Raw genomic sequence first — 17,355 nt, 5'->3', positions numbered from 1 at the left:
ATGAAGGTAAAGGAGGGAGGAAAATACTTCCCTGGGTTGCTGTGGGCTCTTCAACATGAATAGCATGTGACTGGGCTCAATGCCAGAAATAGGACTCTTGAGGCAGGTGATCTCTAGGAGGGCCTAGTATGATGAAAGCACAGACAACAATGCAAAAGAGCAAAATCCATATAAATCTAAAGATTCATAAAGAGCTTAGTAGCAGAGAGCAAGAATGCCTGATTGATTTTGTCATAGTCGTGTGCCTCTAAATAGTAAATCTTACAGTAGAGGTTGAAGCAGTTGCTCAGTATTCCTCAAAACACTCATCTCTGTTTCCTCATTTTCACAGCTCTGCTGGGACCACTCTTAGGTGTCAGCTGCCACACTGTGTGGTTCTCTGGAATGCTATTTCACTCTTCATCTCCTTCCTCATTTTCTTGAAGACAGGCAACTCTTCACAGGAAGTTACCCCTCACTTAAACAAATTCAGGCAGAATAACAGGACCTGGACCAGGGAATTAGGCTTTCTAGTACCTTAGGATCATTTTGCTGATGTCAATGCAGGTCAGACATGCAGTTTTGGCTCAAGGGCTCCCTTAATAATTGTTCTGTCTTGCACAAAGAGGAACATGTGGATTACTTGAAGTAGCCAGTACCAATACAGAATAAATACAGTTCCATTCTTGCTGAGGAAACCTGATGGCTAGTGAAGGTATTTTGTTTGTGCAAGTGGAAACCAAATGGACCCTTCTTTTGTGTTACAGTTACCTTTCTGTAAGTGGTAAGTAAGAACATGAGACTTCATGCAAGGGATTGGTACCAAGAATACAGGTACAGGTCCTGCAGTACTTCAAAAGATGCTCTGGTGCACAGCATGTGGGAAACAATTACATTGCTTATCCACTGTGCTCATGTGTCCTGTCCCACTAACTGTGAAGAAAAGAGTTTGGAAGAAAGGACCCGTTATAAGGAAAAGCAAATAGGTATTTCTGGTTTTATTGACTACAGCCAGCATATTCATTCTTTCTTGGACACGGGTGTACAGAACTAATATACAGGACAGATGTGATGATATCCTCCTGTCAGTGCTGAAAGGGTCTTTGCTTTTCTACCCCAGGCCTTGATCTCTTCATTTCCTCCTCTATGGTTTAGCAGATGCACCTTCTTCTCTCAACTTGGCTTTCTTCTCCAGGTTTATGGTTGTAAGAGATTCATGTCTTTTCATAGCCTACAATGTAATAACATCATCAGTCATCACCTGAAGGACCACAGAGTTGAAACTTGAATCAATAACTTACCTGACCTATCCTTACCAAGGCACAGTTCTGTCAGCTTTAATGCCAGGAAGCCAAGAGGGTTAAAATAAAATATTGAGAGGTTATTTTGGCTGAAGGTAATTACTTCTCTGGGAATAAATTAAACCTTTTTTCAAGGCACTAGGAGATATATTCTGTGCTTCTGGTCAGTATTTAATACTGATCTGATTTTCATGAGACAGAGAAACAAATCAAAAGTTAAACATAATCACAGACTCACAGAATATTTTGAGATGGAAGGGACCACATGGATCATCAATTCCAGCTCTTCACTGAATGGCGCACTGGGGGATCAAACTTATAATCTTGGCATTATTAGCACCATTCTCTGGCCAACTGAGCTCATCTCAGGAAACATAAATAATTCCAGCTGCTTTGAAAACAAGGATTCCAAAGTAGCTGTCCTCTCTTCCTGGTACTTGCATTCATACTTCTCCAGTACAAAGGAAAATGCTCTGGGAATCATCAGTGTTTGATCTCTGCTGTTAAAGCCAGGAAAAAATCCTTCCACTGTTTCATTTCAGAGTGCTGCATCTTTTTCATTGTAATAGACAAATTCTGATAGAAAATGTCAGGTGACACTCAGTAGCTCACAGTGCTGGGGTTAAGACTGTCACTACTTGTAAGGTTTCTCTAGAACACAGCAGTCCATAGAAACCAGACCTGAGCATTGTCATCAGAAGAGAGGCAGCATAGCAAGTAAGGCTCTTCTGCCACGCAGACACTTCAAGCTCAGGGTTTTTTGTTTAAAGGAAGCATCTTAATGGCGACATCATCCTTTTCTGAGGAGAATTAGTCAATGAGGGTCACTTCTGGGGAACCAGGAGGACTTAGTAAAATTTTGTTTGGTGATAAAATGACAAAAAACCCCAAAACAAACAAAAAACTTCAAACCCCCAAAGCTAGACAGTACTAAAAATCCCTAGAGGAGCTAAGTTGTTTAAATGAAGGTTTATTTGCCCTCATCAGCCCAAATTCTGTGCTTACCTGCTTCCCTCTGATCACCATGATGATGCATCCCACTATTGTCAAGGCAATCATGACATAGCTGAACTTCACACGCAGGGTGGTCTGTGCTGCTCTCACTGTGTCAAGCCTCAAGAAAGAACAAAAGAACACACTTGTTATCAGAGACCCAAATAATTCACTTGGCTAATTATTTAATTTCTTCTAGTGTGCTGTCTTGGTAGTTTTGTGGAATGCTAACAGCACTTGGCTCTGTGCAGAAAAAAAGTTTTCCAACAGGAAAGGCTGATGATCTCTAAGTACCTTGGGAGATACATGGTAACAGAGGCATTACTCTCAAAGCTGGAAACAAGCCCAACTTTTTAATCTTAGCTTTTTCTACTGTTAAAATACTGCCTTTGCAGACCACTTGACTGCAGTGCAAAGGAGGAAGGCTGCAGGATTTAGGTGTGTTTGTTCATTGTGGAAAGAACAGGGAAAAGAGAGGAATGGTTTAACCAATACTGTACTTTTCTTACTGTCAGCTCCCTCTGTGCTCACTACCACCTTCCAATATCTGCAAAGCCAGGGAGAACTCAGCTGTGTTATAACTGTGATGTATTTAACATAGTAAAACACAAATTTTTCTCTCAATAGCAGAAGTCTGGTAAAACCCAAAACATGGTGTTTTAACAGTTGAGAGTTCATTGGGCAGAGGGAAGCATTAGCACAGCTTTGCAATTTCTTCTGCCTGAACTTCAGTGATTTCATTTATGATGCAGTCTTATTTCCCAGCAAGGTGCTTCCTCTGCTTCAGGACTTGAAAGTGCAATAAGTGACACACAAGCTGCTGAATGCAGCACTCAGAAATTCTGAACACGACTTTGTAAAAGACCAGTGGTCCCTACTCCTGCTGGAGTAAATAATCCTAAAGTGATCTGCTTCCCTGAGAAACAAAGGAGGTGTGGAGGATTGTAAGCTTTCCTACATCAGCTCTGGATAGAGGAACTCTTTAAATTTTTTTTTAATTCATTTTAGGGGGCTTAGCTAGCCACACCAGTAGCTATACCATCCTTTTGGGAAACCTGTTGCCTACTCTGCTGTTTGAAAAACCAGAAGTCTTCCACCAGAAGAGTAGCAGCTATTGACACCTTCCAGCTGTGTAGAGAGTAAAAACAAAAGATCATATTTTCCTGAGTTAACTCTGAAGATCATTCTACTCAAATGGCATCTTGGTTACAGCAGGTTTTCAGTCTGTGTTAGAGAGAACAATGCAAGAAGGGCCAGTGAAGCATTAATGCTTTTTACAAGTGCTGTCCATAATAACCAAAGACCTACACCCTGTATATTTAACTCTCCTTGCAGAATTTAGGGCAGATAACTCCCTTCTCAAGGAGGGCTGATACACTGATTATATTTGGCACATGACAAAATTCCAGAAGACTGGAGAAGCACCAACACTGTGTAATGAAAAGAATAAATGCATCAAACTAGGTTAATTATACCCCAAAACTAATGTGGAGAATGGATTTAATGGAACTGGGAAATTACATGGAATCTTACTACATTTTGATCCTTACATTTGGAAGAAAAAAAAAGGTACTTCAGGATCCATGGTAGTTCAGCATGGTAAATCACACAGGACCTGAGAGCTGGGAAGTTTTGTTCTTGTTTTTGTCAGAGCATTGATTTGAGTACAAGATTTCTGATCATAGGGAACAAACACATCCATCTACAATGAAACTAATGGTTAATTTTAGCATCCAGGTTATTTGCTTCTGCTAATAATCTGCAGTGAAAGCCTTGAGTGCAGGCTGCAATTAAGCTGAAATGCACAGCAGTAGGATTTTAAAAAGTTTGCTAGTTAATTTTGGAAATAACTTAGATGTGCTAAGAATTTACAAGAGCAAAAGGTAGATATCTCAACACAACTTGCATTTTAAATCAGTTCAGTTGCTAAGTTTAACATTTGTTTAATAAATGGGTTGCTTCACCACATTTTACGAGATTACTGAGTTATAGCACAAGTCCTTACAACACATAATTAATCTCAGATTAATTAATTAATCTCAGAACAGGAAAACAAGTTTTTGTGCTTTTATAGTTCTCAATTGTCTTCTCAGATTTGGCTGAATTATTTGTCTAAATAAAAAGAATTCCCTATGCACTTGCAGAAATGGTCAGCTTTTATCAGAAGTTGGTTTGTCCTTTCAATAAACTACTGAAAACAATCACTCTGCTAACTCTGTTTTCTTAAAAACACTCATAACAAGTGTTTGGTATGCAAAAATATATGAAGTGATAGTAAGTTTTAATAATTTACTCCTGTATGTATTTCAAATGTAGCTTTAAGAAAAATGATTCAATACAAAATGGAAGGATTCCACTTTTAACAAAATTCATTCTTGTGATAAATTTAGATACAGGGGTGGATTTTCAATTCCTACATGGTGCATCCAAACAAACAGAAAATATGTAAGAGGGCAGCTACATCATTTTCTTACTCAAGTAGTGCAAGATTTACTGTTTCTTTTTAATTTAAATAAATACATGTACTTAAAACCATTACGAGCATGTTTTAAAAGATAACTATACTAGGAATGTTTTTTAAACTAACAGTTGTCTATTGCTGATAAGTTTGATCTTTATTTTTGGTGTGCAAACCAGAACATTTTATTTTCTGCTTTTCACACGGGACAAAGCTTTTGACATTTGAACTCAGCAGCAACACGAACATTTTGACTATATATAGTTAGGGAGCCTTAACACTGTTTGTTAGTTTAAATTCCAACAGTAAAGGAAGTTGGCCCATGCCCTTTAGGTATTCATTAATAAGTACTTAAACGAGTTTCAGTTATTTTATAGCCGTATATGAAAGTTTCCCACAAGAGACTGACATATAATGAAAAACACTGGAAAAAGCTCACCCTAATGTTTGAAAAAAGCTTTCTAATTGTGAGAGAAGAGTAAAAATGAAATGATGTGACATGGTTTTCTAATGAAACAACTGATAAATGCTGGTCAACCCTCTGCAAAAAAAGGAAAAAAAATCAAGAGGGATACATTATCTTAGCACAAGAGAATTGCTGAAGTCATTTAATCTACAAGGATGATAAACCAAACACAACAGGGTAAGGTTTTTCAGCTGTGCAAACCCATTCCTTTTTAGAGAAGTTACTCTGGAGTTGCATGCAAGTAACTTATTTCTGCATAGACAAAGTCTCTTTTACAGTTTCAAAAGCAAAACTTACGAGACAGTCTCTGGAATATCCTCTGGCTTTTTGTAATGGCCTGCCCACAACAAACACCTTCTCTCCCAGGGTGTAGGCCTGTGTCCAGGCACTCCCGAAGCAGATCGACCTAAAAAATCCCCAACAGAACACACAAAGACACAACAACAAAACAACACCAAAAACAACAGTCAGGCTGGATGGTCAGAGCTGTAACAAAACCAGTTAGGGTGAGCAATGCACAACTCTAAATATGATTGCTAGAGGTAGTTAGAGAATGAAAACTGTATCACAGATTAACAAACGTGTGAATATGGGTGAAACTGAAGCCACGTAAGGAAAGCCAAATCCTTCTCAAAACCTCTGTATCTGCAGGTCTAAATATGCAAAAGCTGCTCCAGCATCTAAGGTTCCTAAGGTACTGTTTTTATATTTTATTTAAAAAAGGTTACAAAAAAAGAAATCAAATGGAACAGCTATAGAAAAGTCAACATGCTGCACAATAACAATAAAAGCCAGTGTAGCATCACAGAATGTTAAAAACTTACATTGTCTGAAAAAGTTATCTGAAGGTATAAATAAACAGATGACTATAGGCAAAGACTGGACACAGAATTTTCAGGTCAGTCTTTCAAACGCCAGGAACAAAATATTCATAATGTAACAGGGGAAGCTTTTCATATATAACACACCATTAAAATCTAAGAAACAAAGTGCAAAGATTGACAGCTTCTTCCTTTAAAACAATAGGCAGCATCCTGTATGGCCATGTTCTCCCTCATGGATTCCTGAATTACCTAGGGAGTGGGGTGGATACAGTGTGCTGACAACACCGGGTTATTCAAAAACATAAAGAAGAGGGCTGAGCCCAAAATGCACAGAGCTTTAGAACCCAGAGTGAATGAATTGGCCTGGGAACTCCCTTGTCCATAAACAGGAAGCAATTCCAGTTCACACACAAGTGACAGACTCTGCCCTCACTTATAAATCATTACCTAGGCCTGGGCAAGGCCTTGGGGTTCCACAGTGGTTTTGGCAAGTGACAGAAAGGAAAACAGCAGGAACTCAGGCCAACACAACAGCATTACTGTGCCTCTGTGTAAAACTGTGACTCCAGCTTTTTGAAAGGCATGGGAAAGACTTAGAGGGGGCTGAAATAGAAACAGGCACAGGTATGGAATGCTCACCATGTAAGAAACTGTGTCACAGACTGAGACCCTTTGGCCTGGAAAGCAGTGACTGAAGCTCTCTTCAGCCCAGCAGGGCATTACAAGAGGCATTGGGAGTGTGGATTATAATGAGGTCTTGGTTTGGAAGGGGTACTGAATAAAGGAAAATCAGATTATAAAACAGTGCACATTGGGTTAAAAAATAAACACAAGACTGTAGCTGAGGAATTTCTTAGAGAAGAAATTCTTAGGGAATTTTAACATCCACATTCTTAGAGAATGTGGATGCTAAAAATACATCCAGCTTCAGGAAACTGGGCAAATTTGTGGGGGGGAAAAAAAAATCTAGTGAGGATTATTAAACACCAAGATGCCACCTCTGGGGCAGTGGTATAGAGGAATCCTCTTCCTATTCTCTTCCTTAGGTTCTTGCTGTAGGTCACCATTCCCACTTCACAAAAGCATAAGGGACTTCCTTTACTAGTCCCTGCTGGAGACATCACACTTTTAAGGAGACCTTTTGTCCTACCCAGAGCAGCTGATCCATGTGTTTAACACAGAGTCCTGCCAAATGCTTCACATCTGTGTGCTCCTTTTCTCCTGCATGGGTGGGCCATAAGGAACCTGTGATACAAGGAGCACAGAAACTGTCCCAAATATAGTGAAAAAATGTTTCATGGCCTGAGCTTTCCCTGACCAGCTCCACCCTTAAACATGAACAATTCAGACTCTTCCCTGCAGGGCACATTCAGTTTTTGGAACAGCTGGAGCTGGCTGCACTCTGGAAAACTGCAAAAGTCTTTTAGCTCACACAACATTCCTAAACATGAACAGTTTACAGTGGGGCTGAACAGGCAGTTCCAGAGCAGAGCTGAGGAGCCTCAGTGTAGGAGTGTGCACTAGATAAGGCTCTGGTGATCTGCTACAAAGTGAATGCTGTGTGACCGCCACAAGTGGAAACATTGACCCCTGGCTTTTTGTTAGAAAACAAGACTCAACCAAATTTAATGCTCCATTTTTCAGTCTAGAGACCAGAACTCTCACAAAATCAGGGATATGACCACCGGTGTCAGCCAAATTCCTGTTCAAATGATTGCAGCATGGATATGTGAGTATTCCATAGTATGAAGCATTCCATGACTTTATCAAAGACTCTTACTCTTTGTCTGAAGGTCTTGCCGGGGTTTAACACACAGCCTTCTGCTTATCTGCAGGTCCACTCCCTCAGTCATCCTCAGAACCAAGGGAATGTTTCTTCCCAGCAGTTTAACAGCCCTATCTGGGAGAGAAAACAGAGGAAGCCAAGTGGAAGCCAAATTTAACTCAGAGCAGTAGAAACCAGCTTTGCAATGGAAGCATTTCAGGGTGTTTTTTTTTTAACACAAGAGGAAAAAAAGAAAGAAAACCAATAGGTAAAAATGAACCCAAGAAATACCAGTTTTAGTTGTAATAGCCCACCAAAGAAATGAAAGCTTGATTATAAGGTATGCCTTGAGCTTGCTCAGTAATCTTATGTAGAAAAATGTGAATGCAATTAAACTAATTTAGGAAAAAAAAAAAAAAAAAAGCAAGATAATGTCCTGCCAGCAATTTCTGAAACACATTACAATTTCCAGAAACTAATCTGTACATATGCTTTAGATACACTTAGGATGGTGCTATTTCGAGGACTGCACACCAGCATTCTACCAACCTTGTCACATCCCAAAAGCATTGACAGAGTCAAGTCAAGAAGGCAGAATATTTACACTGAGAGGTAACTACTTTGTAGCGCATTAGAAAAGGCAAGAGCACCTTATATACGAACACATACTTCAAAGAAGGCGCTTCCAATGCATTAATTAATAGAATGAAAAAGTTCGGGGGAAAAAAACCCAACCAAACTAACTCAGAAACGCAAAAGGGGCACTTTAAAAAACCTAACATGAGTTATTTTTTACTTAGTTTTACTGTCTGAAAATGTCTCTCCTACGGCCCTTTACTTTCGAGGAATAATACACTCCCGCTCTGAAAAACCAGTAATTTACATTTACGGGCGACACCCCCAGTGAAACCGGCCCCTTTTCAAGCTCTTTGGAGAACCCGGGGCACAGCCCCGCTCTTGTACTGTTTCGGACGCCAGTCCATCAGACACGGCCCCTCACGCTCGGCTCCGCTCCCGCCGCAGCACCGGCCGGGGCCGCCTCTCCGCGCTCCGGGCCCGGCCGCTCGGCCTCCCGGGGAGGCGGGGAGACGGCGAAGCGGCGGCAGCCCCGTCCCGGCCGCGGGGCTGGGTCTCTCCCTGCCCGCCTCACTCACCGGCGCGGCCCCACATGGCGCTGCCTCGGTCCCGCTGGGCGCCGCTCAATGTCACCGCTGGGCCCCGCCCCGGGCCCGCGATTGGAGGGAGCCGCGCCGCGGGGCGCCCGGGGCCCGCGGGGCCGGCACCGCCTCCGGTGGGGGCGGCCGGAGCTCTGGCAGCGGCTGCAGGAGGCGAAGGGGCCGCGAGGCCGCTGCCGGTGGAGATGCCCGACTGGGGGCCGCTGCGCCGGGGGCCGCACTCCGGCGGGTCCCGCCCCGCTCCGCCCCGCGCGTCATCCCGGCTCCCCGCCGGATTGGGCGCCGCGGCTCCCTCGGCCGATCCAGGATGGCGGCGCCCAGTGGAGCCGCGAGCTGCGAGGACTTCGCCGAGTTCCAGGTGAGCCGCGCGGGGCGGGCGGGGCCGAGCCAGACCGGGCCGGGCCGGGCGCTGCCTCCACCGCCGCCGCCTCCCGCGCCCCGCGCGCTCCCGCCGCCTCCCGGCGAACGGCCCCGCGGGAGCGCGCGCCCCGCGCGCGAGGTCACCCCGCTCCTGGCGGCCGGCGGGATGCGGCGGGAAGGGAGCAGCGTCCGGCCTTCCCCCCCCTCCTTCCTTCCCCTTCCCTCTTCCCTCCGGCAGCAGCGGGGCCGGACACCTCCCCTTCCCCGCAGGTCCCCTTCCCGGGACGGAGCGCTCGCGGCGCGGGAGCCACGCGGGCGGCGGGAGCTCCGCGGGCGCCTCCGCGGCGTTTGAGGGAGCGGGGCTGCCACCCGTGTCTTCGGCGCTGCGAGCGGGGCCCAGGCCGGCGGGGCCGTGGGAACCGGCCGGTGCCTCCAACACGGAATCCCAGAATATCCTGAGTAGCTCGGGACCCTCAGGAATACCGAGTCCAGCTCCCGACCCTGCACAGGACATCCCAAGGGTCACACCAGCTGCCTGAGGGTGTTGTCCAAACACATCTTGAACTTGTCGGGCCTGGTGCTGTGACCGCTGCCCCGAGGAGCCTGTTCCAGTGCTCTGCCACTCTCTGTGAGAAAAACTTTTTCTTGAAACCCAACCTAAACCTCCCCCAGCTCAGCTTCACGCCCCCCGGAATGATGGGGGGTTTTATTCAAAGTTTGCCGTTTTGGTGCAGGTTGTGCCCGGTTTCCTGTGTGGAAGTGGGGACGGGGACTTGGGCAGAGGCTCTTAAGCCTGTCCATGCTGCCTGCAGGGCCAGGGGGCTTCAGGGGGCATCAGTAACTCACCCCTGCTCTGGCCTTTGCTGCCAAGGAAACTCCGTGGTTTGCAGCACATACTCCTGCATGTGGGATTGTTCCTTTGGTGCGCTTCCTACTCTTTGTAAGGAATCCTATGTACTTTCTATTAAAATGCTTGACTATGCAAATTTTTTGTCATAGGCTTTTCTGAGAGGCTTTTCTCTCTCTTTTTTAATACAGGAGCTGCTCAGGGTGATGAGGACAATCGATGATAGAATTGTTCATGAATTAAACACTACGATTCCAACGGCTTCCTTTGTGGGGAAAGTTGATCCTGGCCAGACGTGTAAAGAGCTGTACGAGTCTGTGAGTGTGCTCACCTTCCACTTTCAGCTCCCTTCCCACTGCTTTGTTGTGTGCAGTGGCCACTGAAACATCCTCAGGGTCTGAGGAAGACACTGCCTTGGTAGATCCTGCTTTGTGTATTCCTAGCTGTCCTGCTCAACATCTCCATGCACTGCTTGGAGTTCTTTGTTCTGCAATACTGATCCTTTGGGAATCTTTTAAAAAAGGTGCTTGCTTTTCCTGCTGCTCTGCAAGACTAGTCATGTTTACCTTTGACTTTTGATCAACTTGGTAAGAGCAAGGATGACAGGATAGTCTAAATTGAGAGTAGCTGCTGCTCAAAGCAGTGTTGTTTCCCACATGTAGGTTATGAATTCAAAGGGATTTCTGTAGGCACAGCAATACCATGACTCTAGAAAAGTCTTTAAACTTACAACTGGGAGGTTTTTATTCTCTGATAAGTCACTGTGACTTTCTTCTTCTCCCCACTTAGTTGATGGATGCTCACACCAAGAGAGAAAGAATCATCAAAAACTGCATCTCTCAGACTTCTGCTGTAGTGAAAACCCTCAAAGAAGAGAGGGAAAAGGCCCATGAAGATGCAGCATTATTAAAGCAACTCAGGAAAGAGCAGACAAAGGTGAGTGGTAGGTGGAGCCTTTGAGAGATCACTTATAGAGGAAGAAGAAGTGGGTATCTTTCCCAAATGGAAGGACCAGTGTGATGGAGAGAACCTGAAGTGGATCCTGAGTCAAGCAGTCTTTTCCAAGGTTCTCGTTGGGTCTTGTTGGGTCTTGTGAGAATTATTTTCCCAAAGTCTCCCCAAAGGCAGAGAGCTACTTTTATCCTGCAACTGGAGCATTTCCTGAGATTCTTCTACATGAATGCTGTAGAAAAACACATATTCTTTCCCATGGTGGATTCTAACCTTCACTGACTGACACCACTGAAGCACAGCTTAACTTTTCCTACAAGATGTTTGTTCTCTACAAGATGCTCCCAGGCAACCTTGAATTCCACTTATAGAACCTTTTTGCTGTTTGGTATTTCTTGGATTAATATTTGGAGTACCTTGTGATGGTGTGAGAGAGAGACTTCTGGGTTTGCATACAGAATTCTAATGTGCAAATGCCCTCTCAACCTTCTGCCCTGTCGGTGGGAAATATTTTACCACAGGTGACCAGAGGGGATTGAGTATCAGAAACGGATAAAGGAGCCCCATTGAAGTTCTCACCTCACTTCCAGGGCCCCTTTTGTAAGGAAAAGGATACTGAGAGAAGCATGTGGCAGACAAGCAGTTTTATTCTTAAAGCCTCACTTACTGAGCTGCTAACAAGCATGGATATTAGTCTGGAAAACTGGAGTGGTTGCTTAGTATTTTCTACAAATTTTGTTAGCAGAGCCAGTTCTTTAAATCATTTAGTTACTGAGACCAAAATCTATCTCTGAAAACACTGGGAAGATCACAATGAACGTGTTTAATGATTGGGGGTGACTTCAAATGTTGAAAGCATTCCTTGACTTAGAAACATCTCAGAGTTTTTTATGAGATCACCTCAGATTTGTACTTGGACCATAGGAGGTGTGATCCCCCCTGCTTTTTTTTTTTTGTTGGCTCTCCAAAACACAGAGAGTTATGTTTTTTCTACAAGTCAGAAAAGCTATCTTGACAGAGCACATCCTAGTTTTAAGAGTGGGAATTTCAAATATCTCTTCACTTGCTTGCAGTACAGATCTCTTTTCCCTTGTTATGTGTGTTTCTCTGATCCTGCTAGTTGTACAACTTGGAGGAGTTCATGCAAAATTATTACTTCTGGGTCACTGAATGAGAAAACTTGGAGTAGTATTTTCTTTGAACTACTAAAGATCCTCTGAGTGTTTATTTTATAGAGACTATCCTGGTCATCCAGTCACTCTGGATGCTGGATTCTTATTTCAAACAGATTGAAGTCCTGTTGAGTTGGAGAAAGTGCATCCAACAGCTGTAGCAACTCTGTGTCCCTGGATATCTTACTTGGAAGGTTTTTAGTGGGATTGCTGTCTTGGCTTGCACCTATTCACCAGGCCTCTAATTGGAACCATGTATTGAAAATGCATAAATTCTGACTCTTTGTCTGTTGTGTTAAAGACTCCAACAAGAATACATCCTAAATTTGGGCAAAATGGCAGATGGTTCTTAAATCTCCTACTATTGCCTCAGGACCAAATTACCCGAACACAACTGTCACACCTGGCCCTTGGGGTTTCTAATAGGTGTGAAACAGAGAGAATCTTACTCTTCTCACAGGTCAAGTGAGTGTTCAAGAACTGTGTATTGGTGGTAGTTCTTGCCAGAGCTTTTGCATCTGTGTAGAGCTGGTTTGTCCTGCAGTGATGACATGAAATATTAACTGGTTCAGACGGCACGAACAACACATGATCGGACTGCAGACCCTTTTTGGTCAGTGCACTGAGTAGATAGCAAATGAAGCAGAGAGATAACCTCAGTTTTAAATCCAGAATCCTAGCTGGATTCCTAGCTTTGCTGCCAGCTTCATATATGACTCTAATAATGCAAGAGTGGTAACTCAAGGCTGCAGAGCTAACCCCAGCCCTGGAATTCCCTGTGCTCAGTGCTTGCATTAGGTGCAGTTATTTGTGCCTCTGAAGCCATCAGTGTTAATCAGTTAATTGCTAGCAAATCTGGATGGGCATTATTTAGGAATAGAGCATGAGTAATGAGGATCTACTGCCAGGCTTGCTTTGTGAGTCTGCCTTCACTGTGCCCTTGCAGACCTGTGTGTGCCCTGAGAAGGGCCAGGCTCCCAGGGTGATTACATATCGTGCCCTTTGGTTTGCACCATCACAGGAGGTGTGCACCTGGTGCTGGGGTTGGGAGCTGGAAAGTTGCACTTGTAATAAATACTGAAGGCTGCAGGGAGACCTGTTTGACAATAACCCTTGTATCTCTTATTTTCTGCAGTTGAAATTGATGCAGTCGGAGCTCAATGTTGAAGAAGTGGTAAACGACAGAAGCTGGAAGGTACTCAGTCATTTAATAGTGATGATGTTCTGTCCCAACAGACAGTCCTGCACTGGAGGGGTGGGACTGGTGCCTTGTGAAGCAGCTTAACTAGAAATAGATGAGGGCACTGCTGGGGGAAATGCTTCAAGTCAGTCATTTTCCCAGTTCTGGATGCAGAGATCAAAACTTTTCAGTTTCACTGCCAGGGGAAGAAAAGTATCTGATTTAGCATGGAGGAAGGAGTGTGGATTATTCCCTGTGTCCCTTTCTCCTCCTTGCTAGGGGCTGAGCACTTTGTAGGCTTTTCTGTGGTGACTTCTCTGGAAAGCTTTTTAGGGCCTCTAACAATGTCAGAGAGAAGGGTTTTTCACATTTGCCTGTATCTGGTGCTGATCACAACTCAGGAGAGCCCAGGAGAGGGTGAAGCTGTAGAAGCTGAACCTTTTCCTGATGGAGTTTCTTCAGGCCTGAACAGACACTCCCTGGTGCAAAGGGCAGCCTTGCTGTTGCTCTCCTGTGTCAGCAGAGGGTGCAGATCACCCTCTGGACTGATGGCCCGAAGTCTGTCCACTGAGCTTAAATTCTGAGGTGGCTGTATTGTGCCACTGCAGCGTTTCACACCTGGCATCCTTTTCTGGTTTGATGTAGCTTTTCAGAGCTTTCAATACTGCAGAGAACCTCTCTCCCTCTCTAAATGCAAAAAGGAATTTTGCAAATAGCCAGTACTAGCTGCACCTTCCTTTTAAATCACTACTTCATGATTTTAGTCCCCTAGATTGCACCAGTGTAAAACCAATGCAGCTTTATGTCTTGGGTGTTTGTCAGTAACCTCAGTGCAGGCTGATGAAATGAGCATTTACAGTTTCCTGCATATGCTTTGCCATCAGCACACCTCTGTACTGTCCCAAAAAAGCGAAGCACGCACTTCAGTTTAATTTTAAACCCACTCAGATCTGACTAATCAATGCCACAGCCTTACCAGCAACATCCTGCAGGTCACCAGGGGCAAATATTTCACAGCAACTCTGCTACAGGGGAACAGCCCCCAGCCTACTCTTCATTCTGAAGCACCAAATTTAGTAATGATCCCAGAGGTTTCTTGTAGCTGCTTTAAGCTTTTACTGGTGACAGAACTGTCTAATTTTTCCTGAAGATGGAGAGTTTAGAAAGAGTGAGGTATGCATGGTGCAGGGGTACTTTAGCCTGCTAGTGTATTCCTCAGCCCATGTTCAGAGTGGAGCTTGAAGAGATAAATATTTCTGGGTTTTATCTCCAGCTCTGCTGTACTGTGCTCTGAATATTCACAATAATAAATGTCTCTTTTAGCTGCCTGTTAAAATGTCAGTTAGAGCCAGTCATGGTTGCAGACTGAATGCAATTTGTTACATAGAAGTGATTATTGGTGTGCAGGCTGGTGTTTTACTTTTGTAGACTTCTGGTTGGGAAGTATACTTGTGTATTTCCATTAATCCTGAAAAACCAAAAACTAATTGGAAAAATCTGATTAGGAAACAGATTTTTAAACACTGGCTGACTGTAGCAATAGTGGCATACAGATGGATGCTACTTTAGAGAAATGCATGTGGAATTTGGATGATACCAAACAAGGAATTGACTTTCAAACAAGACACTTGCATTAGTCTCTGTCCGGCACCTCCAAATTGGAATTTATTGTTGGAGTGATTTATACAAATACGTAAAAGCCAGAAAAATTAAACTTTTGACTAGTAACATAAATTTTAAGGTTTCTCAGCCATTGCTTTTCCTGAAAAATGTGTGAAAAATGAGAATAGCACTTCATAGGTAGACCAGTGGATTTAAGTGGCCCGAGTAACACACTGAGATCTGTGAGCCAATGATCCTAAAAGTAGGAGACAGTGTTAGTAAGACTGCAGTGTTGATCATCCTGCCACAGGCTGTGGAGTTACTGTTGAAGATAATTTGAAATTTAGCATGATAGCAAGCAAGCTGGCATTGTTTGATGCTACAGACCCTTGCAGTGCTTTAGAGAGTATTTCCCTTTTAGACATATATACCCTTTTAGACATATATACTATTAAATTGTCATTAACAGATGATGGACAAAAACCAGTTCCATTTGTTTAGTAGTAAAATGTTTCTGTATTGGACTTGATGCTGTTGCTCTTAATTTCTCCTGTCACTGATCTCAAACCTTTAACTCAGCTGAACTCTTCCAGAGGTGTCCATTCCATGTGGCAACATAATGGCTGCACATTTCTGTGTGTGAAAGAAGCTATATCACAGCTTTTGTTTTCTGCAGTATGAAGCAGTTTGTAATCCATGTCTATTTCTTTAAATAAATTAAATTTGAAAGGTAGTTGAAAATTGCTCCAAAATTATTGAAAAGCAATGCAGTAACTAATGTGTGCTCCAGGCTTCACTTTTGCTGAAGTTGCCATAGGTTCTGAACTGTGAGTAAGATCTGCTGTAGAAGATTCTAGGAAGATAGAACTTGAAATTGTGTATTTATATAAAGTGTTGGATAACTTCCCCAAAATTACAAGATCACTCACTCTGCACATAAAGCCAATGGGAGAGTTCATGAAGCTTCATATCCTGATGATCACAGGCATTTGGGTCTGCCAAATCCCTGGACAGCTTGGCAAAATATGCTCTTGTGGGAATGCTGGTGAGACAACCAACACCTGCCAGAGCCTCAGCTTGGTGTCAGGTGGTGCTTGTGTTGCTTTCAGGACTTGTGCTGGACAAGTTGGGATAAAAACTGATAAATAACTAAATGGCTTGTGAAGAGCACTTGCAGCCTTGGTGGGAGCCTGTGTGTTTTGCTTTGGATTCAGGCTACCTTACTTTACATAGTCACGTTTCTTGGCCCTCCTTAGGGCAGGCTGGCGGCAGTTCAAGCTAAATATACATGATCCTCAGTATCCAGTTCTGGAGGCTAAATTTTACCCAGAGAAGGTGTCAGAGGTGAGTGAGGCAGGAGTGCTGTGCCCTTTGCAGGGAGTACTGGCAGCATTGGCACAGGCAGGCAGAGCGCTGGAAGTGTGTACCTGGCTTTCAGGAGCCCTTGCCCCTCTTCTTGGCTGTCATGCCAATGTAAAATGTGCCTGCTCAGGAAAGACAGGAATACAGCACCCAGGTTTGAATGCCAGAGTGAACCTAACAGAACACAACTATTCAGGAGCCTTCCCATGATTATTTCCCTCTCTTTTAAAAACAAAAAGGCATCAGCATTTTTTATGATAACAGCCTGCCAGGATTAAGAGTCTGCATTTTCTGAGGGAGAACACTTAGTGCTGTGCAGTCTCCCAACATCAGGCTGCAAACTTTGGATTTACTAAAGCCAGGAGTGAAGGTGAATGGAGATGGATGTCTTGGTAAGTATCATTTATTGATACCTCAGAACTGGGCAGATTGAGATGGGTGTCCAGGTAGTTGAGGTAGTTGCCTGAACTGTCTGTGAAGTTCTGCTCATTTCCTGGATGGGGTTGATTCACTTTTGCTCTTCTGTTTTGGTGTCTCAGGTATTTAATGAGAGGTGCCGAATTCACTACAAGCCTCCGAAGAGTCAATGATGATGTGAGGCATTTTCCATCAAGGTGGTCCATAACTGTGAGAGCCAAACTGGAAAGAGACCTTGGGTGAGCTGAATTGGGACCCTCCAGAACCAGTAGAACCCAGTCTTGTTTTGTTTTGGACCTACTTAGCTGAATTCTCAAGCTTGAAATGATCCTCCTGTAATTAAGAGAAAACAACTAATCTTTTGTACAAAATATGTGAACAAATGAGTTTTATAGTATTAAAACAATTTTCAATCGGAATGCAAAACTGGCATCTTTCTTGAACTTCCACAGCTTCAGTGATCCCAGAGGGGAAGAAAGAGTAAAACCTATCCTGAGCAGGGA

At 43.7% G+C, this 17,355-nt stretch overlaps 2 protein-coding genes across 2 annotated transcripts; one reads left to right on the top strand and one right to left on the bottom strand.

Moving 5' to 3' along the window:
- Nucleotides 1–962: 962 nt before the first annotated feature.
- On the bottom strand, nt 963–9,169 carry FAM162A (family with sequence similarity 162 member A). The gene is made up of 5 exons (XM_066572146.1): nt 8,941–9,169; nt 7,802–7,921; nt 5,495–5,603; nt 2,286–2,394; nt 963–1,210 (listed from the first exon to the last, which is right to left on the bottom strand). Exons 1-5 carry the CDS (start codon nt 8,954–8,956, stop codon nt 1,124–1,126), a joined length of 441 nt encoding a protein of 146 aa, XP_066428243.1. The 5' UTR covers nt 8,957–9,169; the 3' UTR covers nt 963–1,123.
- Nucleotides 9,107–17,278, top strand: MIX23 (mitochondrial matrix import factor 23). The gene is made up of 5 exons (XM_066572147.1): nt 9,107–9,319; nt 10,360–10,485; nt 10,958–11,104; nt 13,427–13,486; nt 16,975–17,278. The coding sequence occupies exons 1-5, from the start codon at nt 9,269–9,271 to the stop codon at nt 17,023–17,025; spliced, it is 435 nt and encodes a 144-aa protein (XP_066428244.1). The 5' UTR covers nt 9,107–9,268; the 3' UTR covers nt 17,026–17,278.
- The last annotated feature ends 77 nt before the right edge of the window (nt 17,279–17,355 follow it).

This window comes from Molothrus aeneus, chromosome 2, assembly GCF_037042795.1.
Source record: "Molothrus aeneus isolate 106 chromosome 2, BPBGC_Maene_1.0, whole genome shotgun sequence".
NCBI classification, from domain to species: domain Eukaryota; kingdom Metazoa; phylum Chordata; class Aves; order Passeriformes; family Icteridae; genus Molothrus; species Molothrus aeneus.
The sequence above is the reverse complement of the archived record's forward strand: the minus strand, read 5'-3'. Positions and strand labels throughout refer to the sequence as shown.